Source organism: Melozone crissalis, unplaced genomic scaffold (assembly GCF_028551555.1).
Source record: "Melozone crissalis strain CALT ecotype California unplaced genomic scaffold, PUWL_Pcris_2 ptg000013l_1, whole genome shotgun sequence".
In the NCBI taxonomy this organism is placed as follows: Eukaryota; Metazoa; Chordata; class Aves; order Passeriformes; family Passerellidae; genus Melozone; species Melozone crissalis.
In genome coordinates, this window is record NW_026535791.1 from 2205227 (window position 1) to 2220445 (window position 15219).

At 38.7% G+C, this 15219-nt stretch overlaps 1 protein-coding gene across 1 annotated transcript in view; it reads left to right on the forward strand.

The window, feature by feature from the left end:
- Window positions 1-15219, forward strand: part of DDX10 (DEAD-box helicase 10) — a 154230-nt gene that overhangs the window by 43118 nt on the left and 95893 nt on the right. The window contains exon 13 of the mRNA XM_054271895.1: window positions 3366-3831. Within this exon, the coding sequence (XP_054127870.1) occupies window positions 3366-3831 (466 nt within the window). The remainder of the gene's footprint in view (window positions 1-3365; window positions 3832-15219) is intronic.

Consider the following 15219-nt stretch of genomic DNA (forward strand, 5'->3'; position numbering starts at 1 on the left):
AATTTATTTCCTGAAAGTCCTTGTGAACTTGCTACTAAATTAACAAAGGTACTTGAGCGTTGTAGGTCATTTGTGTAGTTACTTCTATGCATTCCCTAATCAGTGTTAGGGAATGCTGATGTCTAGCCACCTTGGTTTCAGCTGAGGAACTGAACCCATAGAACTGCCAGCTGTACTTTGATTTATAGCAGTGAAACACTCCCTTGGTTTCAGTATTGTCTTTAGAAACTGATTTCAAATGTCTTTCTAGAAGAGCTTGCTCTTTACAAGTCATTGCATTTCACACCAAAATACAAAACAGGATTGTTTGTTTTGTCAGCTGAATTGTTGTTGCCATTTAAAGGCTACCATAGTCTGAAGACTACACTGTGGTGTTCGTGTGTGTTTAGTGTTGTCTGTTAGGATTTATGAAATCTCACTAAATAACTTACCTGCTTTTTGTCTGTCTTCATCAGAAAATCCTGCACATCTCTTATTCCAGATAAGTGTGTGAAATGGTTGCACTAAAGTAAAAAAATATCTGCAACTTCAGTCATAGTAGGATTATGATCTGAGTGGCATCTAATGAATTATTGAGAACTAATAATGCCCTTTGTAGTTTATGAAAAGAAAGGCTGGTTCATACATTGAGTTGTTTCAGTATGACTGAACTATAGATTTGGTGAATAATTAAGAAATAGTTTCAAAAGAAACTGTCAAATCTTAAAATATGGGGAAGCTTTTAGCAGTAGTAGAATGTCCAGACTGTTTGCCCCAGATTTTTCTCCATTTGGAATATACTATGAAAAAGAGGCAGTAATGGACCAAAACACTGACATTTCTTTGAGAAGTTATGTAATTAAAAGTATTGGGGGATTATTTAATACACTTTTTCTAAGCTTATGTACTATTACTGTCTTACCAAATAAATGTGACCTTTTCTCTCTCTTCTGCCTGAGGTCTGTATTCTTTTGGAAGTAATTTGAATTCTGATAGCACTAGTCTTTTTTTGGTAGGCTTGCTAAGCAGTGAAGAAAAAATTGCCACGACTAACTGACAATTAATTTTATTCAATTATTAAAGTAAGACATCAGTGCAGTACAGCAATCTGGCAAGTGAAATTTCATACTTGAAGGAAAAAATGATCTGTGATGTGAAGTCTTGTCCACATTGTGGGCTGCTCTTTCTGTTTTGTAACTTTTGCTGAACAGAGAATAGTTTTTCACCTTGTCAGACTTTTCTATGCATATGTATTCCTAATCTTTGATGCTAGCTCTGGAGGTGTAGAAGAAAAGCTCTGATAAAATCAGAGTTTTCAACCCTGTGTACCTTGTGCCTGTGTGCTTGAGAAAGAGAAGTGAGGACTGATCGTGTAGTTGCCATACAGTATTGCTGCTTGCATTGCTATGTCAACACTTGACAGCAATACTTTATGTAGAATAATGTGAAATCTGGAAAAGCAAAAAAGCATTTGTCTTCTAAATGATTTGATTTTTGCAACTTCGATCTCCTTGCTGAAGAGATTGAATGCAGCAATCTCTTGATGTGTGTTTTACTGTGCCTGGTGTAAGGCCCAATTCCAGGTTTGAATGGCTTCCAGCTGCTGCAGTGAAGCATTACATCTGCTGTTTGGTTATTTCCATTACAGTTAGTCAATAGGCCAAACTTAAACACATCATTTCATTGCAAAGGTAATTAGTGTTTGCTGTCAAACAGTAAAACAAGTTTAAGATCTCTAGTTGCTCCAATTTCAGTTCCCAACGGTGTTGAGTTACCCTCTGTACTGTCAGTAAATGTGCAAAATATGTTGGATAAAAACTTCCTTTGATATTTTAAAATAAAATTCTATTTGCTTTGTTATTGCTGTTAATTGCATGTAGAACAGTACTGAATTATCAGAAACATTAAACCAAAATTTTAACATTAAAAATAAACTTTATTTGTTGGAATATTTGTTCTTTATCCTAACATTGTGGATTGCTGTTTGGGTTTGTGTCTATTTTTAACCTGTGGCTGGTACCAAAAGTGCCCTGTTTAAGCACATGTGTGATTACAATTGGGTTTTTTGTTTGTTTAAGCAGGGCACTCCTTTTGATTAGCCTTTCCCATTGGCTACCATTAAAAGTTCAAGGCTCTCCAGAGCCTACAGTGCACTCTTGCTGCTCTGCAGTATCTTTTGTGTGCTTAATCAACTGTTTATTATGACATTTCTGCTGGATAGTATGGATTAGATATTTCTCCTGTGCTATAACTTGGGTTCCTTTCAGAGGCTGTATAGTGCAAAGAAGAAATTATGCTATCTACTTGAAGAGCATTGAGAGGAAAGCTGGTGTATAGCTGTGCATGTTTTGAGTTGAAAGAGGCTGGTCATTTACAGGTGTGGGTGCCTGTATTTGGTTAAATCCTTTATTCCTTTGTTAAGTGTATGTACAAGCACCAGGTACTATTTTCAGTTCTGTCATGGGTTCTCTGTGTGTTCCTTGCACCAGTACCAGTGTCTCCTCACATTTTTTTATTCACCTAATGAGATGGCTCATGAACTCTGAAAGCAGAGTTGCTTTTTTTTATTTATTTTTTTTTAAATTTGGAATTTCCAGGGTCAGGTGTAGTAACAGTGGACATGTTACAAAGTTTACTGAAGTCAGATGGGCTGTTGGAGTCGAGGTATCCATTCCCATGCAGTGCTCTTCACTATTTTTGCTAGACAGGATTTTTGCTTTTTATGCAAAAAAATCCTGCAAAAAATGCTTATTAGTATAACTTTGAATTGTCATGCATAACTGGGTAAAATAATAGCTTTGCTGGCACTGTTAGTTATGTATGCCATGCAGGTAAAGCCTTGCTGTAGAGAGGTGGAAGCAGATGAAATTGCCTTTAAGGGAGAAATGTCTCTCCCCTAGCTTTTTCTGCAGTTAGTCATTCATCCACACCATGTCTGTTCTGCTGCTCTCAGTCACTGTGAGGTCAGGGGGATAATGTTCTGGGTGTACTTCCAGTAGAGAAGGACGCTTGACAGATCAGTGTTATCTCAGTCCTTGACATGTAATCCATGTATTTTCAATACCAAATTACACTGGTGTTTCTTCCACCATGTTTTACTGTGAATCATAGATAGTTAATTGGCTCTTATCTGCAATTTACCAGCTTCTTTGTTTGCTTTCCTTCCTAAGAGGCTTGTAATTGTTATTGAGAGTTCTCAGTTATTTCATCTAGCCTCCTCTTCCAATGTTCACTTGTATTTTAGACTTTTCTAAATGTGTTGATCAAATGTATCAATATGAATCATAATTGAAATTGAATCACTTGAGCCATCAATGAGAGCTTCTAATTTAGTCAAATTTTGTGTATCTGCCTTTTAAATTTATTTGGTTCATTCCATGTTTTAGGTCACTTGGTCTTGCAATGGCGCCTCGTGTGAGATTCCTTCAAAGAGTTCAGAAGCAGCTGTGTGCAAATGAGGCAGCCAATGGGACAGACCCATTGGAGGAGACAGTGCAAAATGAGAATGCCCTCACCTTGCTAAATGAGGAAACAGTGGAGAAATGTGGAACTAATTTCAGTGGAAAAACATCAGTTAACAAAACAAAGGAGAAGCAGAGAAGAAAAGAAGCTGAGGAATGTTCTGTTTCCAGTGGAAGTGCTGAGGAGAGTGGTGAGTCTGAGGATGAATCGCAAGAAGTGTCTGAGGAGGAGGAAAAAGAAGATGTACCTAATAGGGGACCAAACTCAGAGTCTATGCAGTTCTTTGAAGATGATGATGATGATGACGAGGACGATACTGAAGGTCTTGATTTGCTGACAGTGAAACAACGGGATGTTTTTGGTGTGGAAGCTAAAGAGAATCCAGCACCGGTAAGTGTGCTTTACAGTAAGGCTTGTGAATCTTAATCATTTTTTATTGGACTTGCTCCAAGGAAGGAGGAGAGGAAAAGAGGAAATTCTGCTCTTAGCAGAATACTCGTTTGAAGTCAGACGTGGTGTGCATATGTATCAGAGGTCATAAATACTTCCAGAGGATCAGTGGTGTGACTGAGCTGTTATCATTTTATGCTGTTAGCACAGTTTTACCTGCATAACAAATATCCTTGTACTCACTTAAATTTATGAATAATGTGACTCGAAAACCTGGGCAATTGTGACAGTTGTAATTCTTATCCTTTCCTAATTTGCTTGTACCTCTCTAATAGCTGCCACTTTCAGTCATAATTTTGATGCTGAACCACGGTTTATAGCACTGGGAGCTGAATTGCAAAATACAATGAGCCACTTCCCAACAGAAATCATAGCAGAATGATCTTTATAAGAATGTAACCTTCAAACAATGACTTTTACTTTCAACAGGACCATTCCTATTAGAATTGAGCCAGTATCAAAGAGAGGGAAGAGCACATGTTTCTTGTGAGGCATGGCTATAAAGGTTTATGGAAAGTATTCATGTAAATCTTTCATTTCCTTGGTGCATAGCTTTATAATTTCGATTTCCTTTGTCCTTGGTATTCTGAGAAATATTTCTTTCTTTTAGTCTTTAAATACAGTGTTACAGGAAGGGGAGTTTTGGGGGGTTTTTATAATTTTTTTGTAATTTCTGCAGAGCAGATTTGGTATGTGCATATTGGGATTTCTTTTTTTTTTTAATGTATCCTTTGCTAGCAACTGTATTTCTGTAGTAAGACGATACAAGCAAAATAACCATCTGGTTTGGCATGGTTTTCTTCTGCACTTAGATGCATTCAAGGGCAACCTCCTGTTAAGCAAAGTGTTTATTTTTCCAACTGGTATTTTAAATCTTTCTTTTTCTGGACTATTACTTAACACAGGGCACTTACCATGACCTTGAAGCTAATCATCCTACTAGCTGCATTAATAAGCAGCATCTTTCCTTTGGTATGTAGTGAAATATGAACTAGTTTTATCAGCTGTCATTGTCACAGGTGAGCAGTTGCACAGTGATCTGACTGCTGCCTGCACTCTCCTCTCTACTGTGAGGAGGCTGGCGCAGGTTGCAATCTCATCTGAGATCTGTGGAAACAGAGTTAACTTTCTGTTCCTGGTATTCTCAGCCTGAGTGGTTCTGCCCAGGCATGGCCACTGCCTGGCAGTAGCTTATATTTATTAATCAACTTCACTTTTATGTGGAAAAGAGCTTTGTGTTTTAAAAGCAAAGAGGAGTAAAACATCTGTGCCTTATTTAAAGAATGATCATCTCACGGCTTTCTTATTGCTTCTACAATTTTGCATGCTGACATACACAAGCAATTTCATGCTGTTTTTAATATGTTGCAAGGTTTTGAGGAAATGGTAAAAGGTGAAAGTTTGAGGTAAAAGAATGAACAGAAGAAATGTTATGAAAAGTGTAAGTGATTTAGAAAGTAATTTGTAACCACACTGGCTAACCTTTTAAGTTTTCCAGCATTAAACTTTTATAGGTTAGTTTATGTTCAGGTAACTCAGACATTATTTTCTGTGATAAATGTGGAATAACTTCTGTAAGGGTTAGTAGTTCGTGATTGGTGTGCAAGTGCAGAAGACTTTGTACCACCTAACACCTCTGGTACATGGAGGCATAATAAGAAAATACTAAGTTTCTCTTCTAAGCAGCTGAGAATAAAAAAAACTGAAAGTTTCAAGATATGTGTCATTCAAAACTTAAATTATATTTAAATAAACTCCTTCAGAAATGCCTATAGTAGTGAAATACGTGGCTTTTAGAAAGTCAAAATGCAGAGCATACTCTGCTTAACTTGATCAAGGCATGCAGTAGTGTGGGGTTTATTACCATATGATACTGTGAAAATTATTGATAAATTGTGAAATGCTTTAAATGTAAGGATTCTATTTTTAGTAAGAAAAAGAGAATAAAGGTTTCTGTCGCTAACCATATTAACTTTTGAGGTTTTGCTATAGAAATGCAAAATAGTAGAAATTACATTAAATTCTTGGGCATTGTGCATTTTTTATTTGACATAACTCAGCACCTCATTTTCTCAATGTTAAGATGAAATTGATAATGTGCAACAGCTTTTATTTTTTTTCCATTTTCCATTTCTTTATTTCTTGGATAGACGTTCTGAAGGGGTTATTATTGCATTAAGACAGATCAGTTAATATTTAAAGCATTAGCATTCTGGGGTGTGAGATGTACTCAGCAGTGTGAATGCAGTTTTCCTGGTGCTGTGTGTTGCAGTGTCCTTCTAGGAAGGACTCAGGAACCAGTTTGCTGCATTAATTAGTACTAGGAAAGGCTGCAGAGTGTCTAGGACTATGAACATAGAGTGTATACTCAGCTGCATTAGTTAGGAGGATTTTTTGGAAAATCTGTTCTGTGTGCCAAATAAGATAGGAGTCCTTTGCAAACCCTGGCATGTGGTTATCTAATTTGGAGTTTGTGAATATGCCCACAAAGAGTGAATTCAGTTTGCATTTATGCTTTTAATGTCTATAATTGATTGTGCAATTTCACTATTCCTGCTTTGGGCTTCTCATCCTAAAAGCAATTCCAAAGCAGTCCTGCTGTGATTATTGAGCACCAGGACATTTTTTGCAAATGGAAACATTAGGTTTAGTTTCAGTTTTTGAATTGCTGTTGTTAGAGACACCATTGCTTCCTCATCCTTGTCTCTACCCTAGTCCCTCCAATGGCAGAAGGAGCAAGGGGAAGTGTTAGGCTGGCTCTGATGTAGAGCCCTGACCTTTGTTTGCAAGTGGGGTTGGCTCATCCATCTTTGTACCAAGGGAAAGGAACTGGTCAAAAAGAGCAGGGGTTATTTAAACTGATGACGGATTTGAAGGGGATTTATGGGATTTTCGTAGAACAGGTTTTTTTTTTTGATGAATGTACACGATACCCAGCCTAACTGTAGAAGAGATTATGGGGTGAAGTGTGACACATCCAGTGTTAATCCTTCTAACAGTGTGACTTGTGGCTTCACTTTTTCCCTTTCTTGGTGTGTGTCCCTTGGCTGCATGTGTACTTTGTCTCTGTCATTTTGTGATAACACATATAAAAGAAAAATCTGTTTTCTGCATTGCTCTATAAAAGGAGAAACTTTGGATAAGTTGAAAGACCTTGGCAGATATTGCAATTTGGTTGTGAGCTTCCTAGCTCATTTTTAAAAGAGATAGTCACTGGCTGCCCTATTTATGAATTTTACTTTGATATGTCAGGATTTTTAGCTGGTGGTCTAACTCATGGGACTTATTTAGATAAGTACAGTGTTCTTATGCATAAAAAGAAGGTCAACTATATGCATAGAGCAATTAGCAGATAGGCAGTATTTAGCTGTTGTGTTAACATTATGGAAATTATTTTTTTAAAGTGCATTTAACAGTATTAGCAGTATTGATGTTGCAAAGACCACAAGTACTCCCTGGTTACAAACTTTGTTTCTAATGCTAATTTTATGAATTGCTTTTTGCATTTGGCAATTCAAAGGCTCTACTTGTTCAACTTCTATCGTTATTTATTTTGAGAACTAAGATTAAACCTACAATATTTTTATTGGTTTTGTTTATACTTCAATTTTAGTCAACTTGTCAAACATATTACATACTGTCAGACTTCTCTTCTGCTCTTGAATTTTCTGTTTTAGTGAGGAAACATTACTGAATTCTTAGAATTGCTCTGGCTTCCTCCCTGCTTCCCCATCCCTTGTTTTATGGACTCCTAAAACTTCTCAGGTGTATTCAACAATTGCTGCTTGGAACACTGTAACAGACAAAAGCATACAGGGGGCTGTCTTGAATAGTACTTGCAGTTTCCTTGGAGTTAGTCTGGCTCTTGAAGAGCATGCTGTTTGAATGCTGTGGCTATGGAAGGAAATTATTTTATGTGCTGTGATTCTGTCTAAGCTATCTGGCTTGCCTTGCAATCCATTATTATTACATTCAGTGAAATTTTCTTAACCTCTCAAACACATGAAGCAGACACTATAAACTGGCATATCATGACCTGGATATTTACATATTGATAACAGCAGGAAAGAATGAGACAAAGGTAAATCTCCCTAACTACGATGATGGGTGAGTCTGTACCAAGAAACAGAGAGTGGTAGCTCCTTGTAATGTGGACTTTGCATACGACATAGATCAGGGAAACATCATGTAATGTACACCAAAATGAGGACATAGTCCCCTGGAATTTTCTTCTGTGATGTTGAGAAGGAAGCCTGTTACACTCCACAGAAATTGAAATTAATTTTCAGAGATGTGATTTGTCTAGATTGCTTCTCTTACAGTCTTTTCTCTCTGAATGGGATTTCTTTCCTCCTGTTACCTGTTATGAGAGAGCTTTTCACCACTCTTATGTTTATATACTGCCTTTTTTTGACATGAAACATCTCATTCTTCTCACCACCCTTACTAGCTATCATTCTTATGCTTTCATATTAATATATTTTAAGCAGTTGACTTTGTCTCCTTGAAGCTTTTCAGGGGACAGCAAGGTAACGAATACCCAAAGGATGGAAGAAGCAAGGAAACGAGCTGGCTGGCTCTGGCAGTGGCATTTCCCTTAGGGGTAGCCTGCTTTGCTCCCGCTGTAGCGGTGTGTTGTGTCCAAGAGAAGAAAGCTGCTCCGGGCAGCCTGCTGGCTCTGAAGAGAGCATAATTCCTTGGAGACATGTTGCAAAGCGAGCAGTCTGGCAGAGAAAATAGAGAAGTTACTTATTTGTAAGTTAAATAGAAGTCAATAGTGTGATGCATTACATACCATAAAGTCTGCTTCCTAAAGAATGTAAGTGCTTTAGGTTCTCAGCTCAGTAACAGAGTGCTAATATATTTCTAGTTGAATTACAGTAAGTAATAATTTATATGAAGAACAAAATATTTGCATACAAGTGAACTAGGCCTACATTCAGATATTAGCCAGAGTGCCTCAAGATTCCAAAGTTATCACCCATGAATGGAGATAAAACCTACTGATGATACCTGAAGCCTCTTTATGCAGAGCAATCATCACAGAACACATTCTATGAACTGCATAGAAAATGTTAAAGAAATCACTTTTTCTTTTAAAGCAATTTCAGTAACTTCAATGCAACTAAGACTTGTTTTTTTAAGTACGTTTATGATATGGAGTTTTACATTCTGTGTAGTTTTTAGAAGTCCTGTTAATCAGGACTCCTTCTGTGAGCTACAAAAAGGACAGAGCAAACCCATTTACTTGTCTCCTTGGACAACTTCTACTTTTTGGATTTGCAGAATAATTCATTCTCCTGGTGCTACTATTTTTGTGTAGAGCACTCGTGACTTGCTTGCTAGATTAAACTGTGCAGCAGAGGCTTTTCAGGCAGTGCCTTGTAAACATCATTACCTACATGAGCTCCAGCTCTTGTAGATCAGTCATTGGTTTAGACTTTCTTCATTGTTTTCTCAGGTTAGCTGCTTTAGCACTCTTCTGTTGGCTCCACATGCATCTTCAGATTTCCCTCTAAAGATTTCTATTTCAATTGCATTTTTACCAGCTTACTAAGAACTTCTGTAGTTTATAAAAAAGTCCCTGTAAGTTTTTAGATTTCTCATAAGACAGCACTCCAGGTGCTAATTTGTGCTAATCCCTGTGATGCTTAGGTTAATCTAAAAAATCTACAATTAGAAGTCTTGGAATTACTGGTAAATGGTGTATTTGAAATAAATGGATGCTATATAAACCTTAAAGGATATATGTTCAAGACTGTCATCCTAAATACTTGAATCATGTTGAAAACCTGGATAAGAATATGGGGCTTTTATGAATATTTATAAATTGTATTTGATATATCTGCCCCTGTCACAGATACTAGCTTCCTGTATCATAGGTTATGGAGTACATAATTCTGATGTGCTGGGCTTTGCTTCTGTGGAGAATTTAATGTGTTGGGGTGCTTTTGAACCTCTGTGAATAATGGTACTTTTGATGCCCACAATCTGTCCTCTTGGCATTTGTTACTCTTGTAAGTAGGAATCAGGACTAGAAAGATGGTAGATGAGTAGGAAACTTGCTTTGAGGAGCCTGATTTGAGGCAGGATAGGCTTTCCCAGGTCTGGTGGGACTTGTTCACAAGTCAGTGGCTTTTCCAGCTGGCTGAAATGTACTGCTTGCCATCTAGAGCAAGGGATGTTGACAAGTTAGTAGCCACTGTAGCGCAGTTCTGAACCAGGCAGTGCCACCTCTTTGTTTCAGCTACTGAAACCGTGAGTTAAACCCCTTCATTCCATGTGCCACCTGAAGCAGCCTCACAAGCTGCCTTGCCTCTGTGGGACCTGCTGAAGTACCACATCATTTACTGCCCTAAGGAGAGGAGGCTGTTTGGCAGCGTGTTTCTGTGGCTGACTTCACAGAAGTGCTTTGAAATTTGTGTGTGACAATCTGAATTTTGAACCTGGATGGAAGGTGTACTAAGCAAGTTCCCAGATGGTACAAAACTGGAAGGAGCTGCTGACTCCCTCCAAGGCAAAAAGGCCATGTAGAGAGATCTCAACAAATGAGAGGGCTGGGCCAGTAATGTTCCACAAGGGAAAGCTCTGGATTCTGCACCTGGGATGGGACAACCCTGGATGTAGGGGCAGACTGGGAAATGAGATGCTGCAGAGCAGTGCCACACAAAGGGACCTGGGGGTCCTGGTCTGTGCCAAGTTGGACATGAGCCAGCGGTGCCCTGGCAGCCAGGAGGGCCAACCGTGTGCTGGGGGCATCAGGCACAGCATGGCCAGCTGGGCAAGGGAGGGGATTGTCCTGCTCTGCTCTGCTCTGGGGCAGCCTCACCTCCAGGGCTGGGGGCAGTTCTGGGTGCCACCACATAAAAAAGACATTAAACTATGGGAGTGTCCAAAGGAGGGCAACAAAGGTGAAGGGCCTTGAGGAGAAGTCACCTGAGGAGCAGTTGAAATCATTTGGTGTGTTCAGCCCATGAAGACTGAGAGGAGACCCCATTGCATCTGCAGCTTCCTTGTGAGGGATTGAGGAGGGGCAGGCACTGATCTGTTCTCTGTGGTGAGCAGTGAATGGCCTGAATCTGTCTCGGGGGAGGTTTAGTTTGGTTATTGGGGAAAGGTTCCTCACCCAGAGGGTGTTTGGGCACTGGAACAGGCTCCCCAGGGAGTGGTCACAGCACCAGCCTGGCAGAGTTCCAGAAGCATTTGGACAGCACTCTCATGTGCATCGTGCGACTCTTGGGTATCGCCCTGTGCAGGGCCAGGAGTTGGATTCTGATCCTTGAGGGTGTCCCTTCCAACTCAGGAATTTATGTTATTCTGTAATCTTTTCAGGTTATTGATGTTTCATGCAGTGCAGAGTGCTCTGAGCAGGCTGGGCTATTATTTGCGTGCTCAGGTTTCAGCATCTGGTGCAAATTCAGGCTGAAATGAGGTGTGTGCTTTATCTCTCAGTTGAATAGACCTGAAATGAATGAGAGAATTGCATGGTCTTTTATATCAAGAAATATTAGAGTATGACTTGTATAACTTGAAATATTTCACTAAAATCTTACTAATTACTAATTTAGTACTTCTAGTAGGTTACTCAAGCCTGCACTAATATCTTCAGTTTTATTTGTTCTTTATCACTGATTTGTAGCCTTGTTTAATATATTGCAGCAGTTTCATAGATAAGGGTGAATGAGCAAAATACTCTGCATTAAATCTGCCTAGTTTTGACCAGTATTCTCTAAATATGTAGGATTTGTAAACTATTAAAATGTCACAGTTTCCCTTAAAATCATTAGTCCCTGAATGGTTGTTGAGCAATGCCATTGGAAATGTTTATAACTATGACATAATTTTGGATAAGTTTTCTGGAAGTTGAATGCTAAAATTATTAAATACTACTAAAAATTATACAACACTAATTTTTAAAGGAATGATGCTTCCTGAAATTGTAATAATGCAGACCAGCTATCCAGTATGTATCTGGAGTCTTCTAACTATATTAGTCAGCAAAGTTAGAATTTTGAGAATTATTCTTTATTGTAGAATGGCTTCTCTGATACAGACATCTGCTACTGTAAGCATTGCTTAACAAACTACCCATGCACATTTTAAACAATATTTTGAGGCACATTTCTGAATTTGTGTCTGAGCTGTGTAGTTTTCAGATGGAATCGTTTGATAATTTGAAAATAAAATTTGTGGGTGATGATTCATCAGCTATTAACCAAAGTGAGTCCTGGGGTAATTCATTACACTATCACTGACATTTTGCAGATTGTAATTTAATGGCTATTTTAAAAAGGAAAAATGTGTATGCTCTTTTGGAATAGCACCTGCTGACTGACTGAGCAGGAGCTAGGAATTCTGCTTAGTTGCATGGAGCAGATATTCCATGTTTCCATGAGGCTGTGGTTTGTCCCAGCTGTGAGGAGTTGTACTGTTGGCATCCCAGCTGGGATGGAGTCTCTCACTTTTTACAGCCTGGTCTCTCTGCTCCCCATCTTGGATTAAGCAGTACCTGCATCCTCTGGGGACAAAATTCTCTCAAAGGAGCATTACTTTGAATGAGTGAAAGGAAATTAAACCAATTAAGACTGCACCCTCTAGCTTTATTTCAGTAAAAAACAAATTAAGTATAAATCTCTTTGGGCTAGCCTGGTGGGGAAGTCTTAAAAGTCTTCTCATTCTTCATTACCACACTGTTCCTGTGGTACTTTTCCATGTGTTTCAGTGTAGGGTGGTTTCTCTCCTTTGCCTGAGCTGCATGTATGCTTGTTCCTCTTGCTAGAAATCTTCATCTAGCTGATGCTCAGTGTATCAAGATAAACTGCTTTGCCTGCTCCTTGTGGCCCATATGTTCTGTATGGACCTCTGTGAAGTAACAGGGTTGTGCTTGCAAAGAGAGATGGCTGGCAAACATGCCTGGAGAAAATGAGGTGCATTAGTAAATCCCTCAAAAAAGCATAGATGGGTGACCTTGAGTGGGAAAACAAAATGACACATGAAGCTTTTTGAGGAGCTAAATGGCAGTATGATTTCCCTCAGACTGGTCCCCTGTGTGACCAAGACCACAAAGCATTTTTTAAAACTGCCTTTCATGGTATTTTTCTGTGGTAATATTGTCTATGCTTCTTGCAGAGAGGCTGTGCATGTGGGCCACTGGAGAAAAAAAACAATGTCAAGCTATGAAACCACTAGTATTGTGTTTTTCAAAATCAGTTTTACCTGCTAGCAGAGTAGAAGAGGAGTGTGCTTGAGGTACTTGTGCAATGCAGATCATGCTGTGAGTTCTCAGGGAGGGGAACACAAGACTATACACATTTAATAGAGTAGCTAATAATGACACCATTCATTTTAAACTGGAGTTGCTGAAGGTGTCTTTCTTGTTTCCATAATCTCCACATTGAACACAATTAATATTAGTTGATATTTTATTTTTGTTGACTCTTACCTGAGTAAGAGTGGGAGAATTACGAAACACCAGTTGTGTGGTAGCAGCTTTGCAACAGAGACCACATCTTGCAGAGCATAAAATGACAGTATGTGTTTCTTTCTCCACAGGTCTGTGTGCATATACATGTAGGTGCATATACCTCTTATTTCTGGGAAAAATACTGTTTTTGCAGTCACTGTTCCTCTGCTGTAAATACATAAAATTGTAGTCTGAGTTTTGGTGTCCGTACTTGTGTGTGATATTCTTGCATTTGGATACTTCAGATTGCACTAATGCAAAGCAGGGGTCCTTCTGGTGAGGCCACAAATCCCAAAATCCCAGTGTTATTCCCAAGTGGTTTTTGTGGGGTTTTTTTGCTTGTTTTTTTGTTTGTTTTTTAATGGAAGGGAAGAGAAGAACAAGCTGATAATACTAAAATGTGTATTGACAGCTGCATCTGAGGCTTGTTTGCATTGAGATGCGCTGAATACCAAAATGTACTTCAGCCATAGCTATTTACATGCTTATAAAGCAATAAACACATGTTCCGCTGAATTCTGTTATATTCCAACCACAAGAACTCGCTGTGGGCTTGCAGAAATCAGTAGTTCATCATTGTGTATTTTGAGAATAGCCTGCTGACCTAGAATCACATCATTTCTGCTAAAGAATTGGTGTGAACTGTTGCTGTCATTTCCTGTGATGTCTGCTTCGTGTGAAGAAAGCAACTTCCAAGGAGTTTCATGAAAGTTTACATGTCCTGGCTCACAGATGAGTACTGTATTTGCAAGACAAGTCTTCACTTTGTTTTGTCATGTCCTGTTTCTTGAGGTTTCCACTTCAGGTTCAAATTTGAGACACACTTGACACATAGATGGGAAGCATAATTGCAAACTAAAGTTAAAATTTTGTGTGTGTTTTGATCAGTGGATTGACAAGAAATACTCATCTCCAGCTTTGGAACACATTCTGAGTGGGAGTTTCTAGCACATGTAGGTTTTACATCAGTTTAGAAACAGTGTTTGAAGATAGAGGCACATTGTGAGGGAAAGCTTTGCAAGTATCTGTCACAGAGGCTATTGGGTCAAAAGGGGATTGAAGGGAGAAAGGAGAATAAGGTGAGAAACCTGGGCTGAAAGGCAGTAGTTGTGTATGGGCGTGACAAAGCCATGAAGCATCTTTAGAACCTGACCCCTGGGGAGCCCACAGGATACTGTCTGCAGGTTTCTGTCTCTCTTAACTTCATGTTTCATAAAAATTATACCACCCCTTTTGCAGTCATATTTGCATATGTTTGTGTGTTGCTCACTACCACAGTTTTGAATATTGACTGTTCTACTGATATGTGGTTTATTTTTCTACAGATTTTAGTGCTACAGTAGTTGCATTTTATAGATGTAAAGGGAAGTGGTCATCTGATCTGACTTCCCTGGATATTATAACCATGTTGTGTTACTCAATCACTCCTGTATTGAATGCAAAACTTGAATTTTGCATAAGTGTACCTTTCAAAAGGCATCGTTTTTAGTTCTGAAGAGATGAAGAGATGTAAAATCTGCCACAACTAGTAACTTTTCTCAGTGGTTTAACTCATATGTTCGTGTTGTACTGAAGAGGTGGATATGGGATTGAAGAAAAAAACCAACAGGGGACATAATAAAAGGACAGCAGTGGAGAATAAAGATATTCTAGCAAATACTCCTTTGGCCTTACAAGAGAGACTTTATTTTAGCACAGAGAAGAATGTGAGAAGAAAATGTGATAATGTTATGGAGGAGGTGAATGACATGATATAAATTGAAAATGCAGTGTGCAAATGCAAATTAAGGCAGCTTTTAGTTTATGGACAATTTGTTGCTGAATGTTAGCAAAAGTAATTTGGATGGCCTCCCATAGTTCCTTAG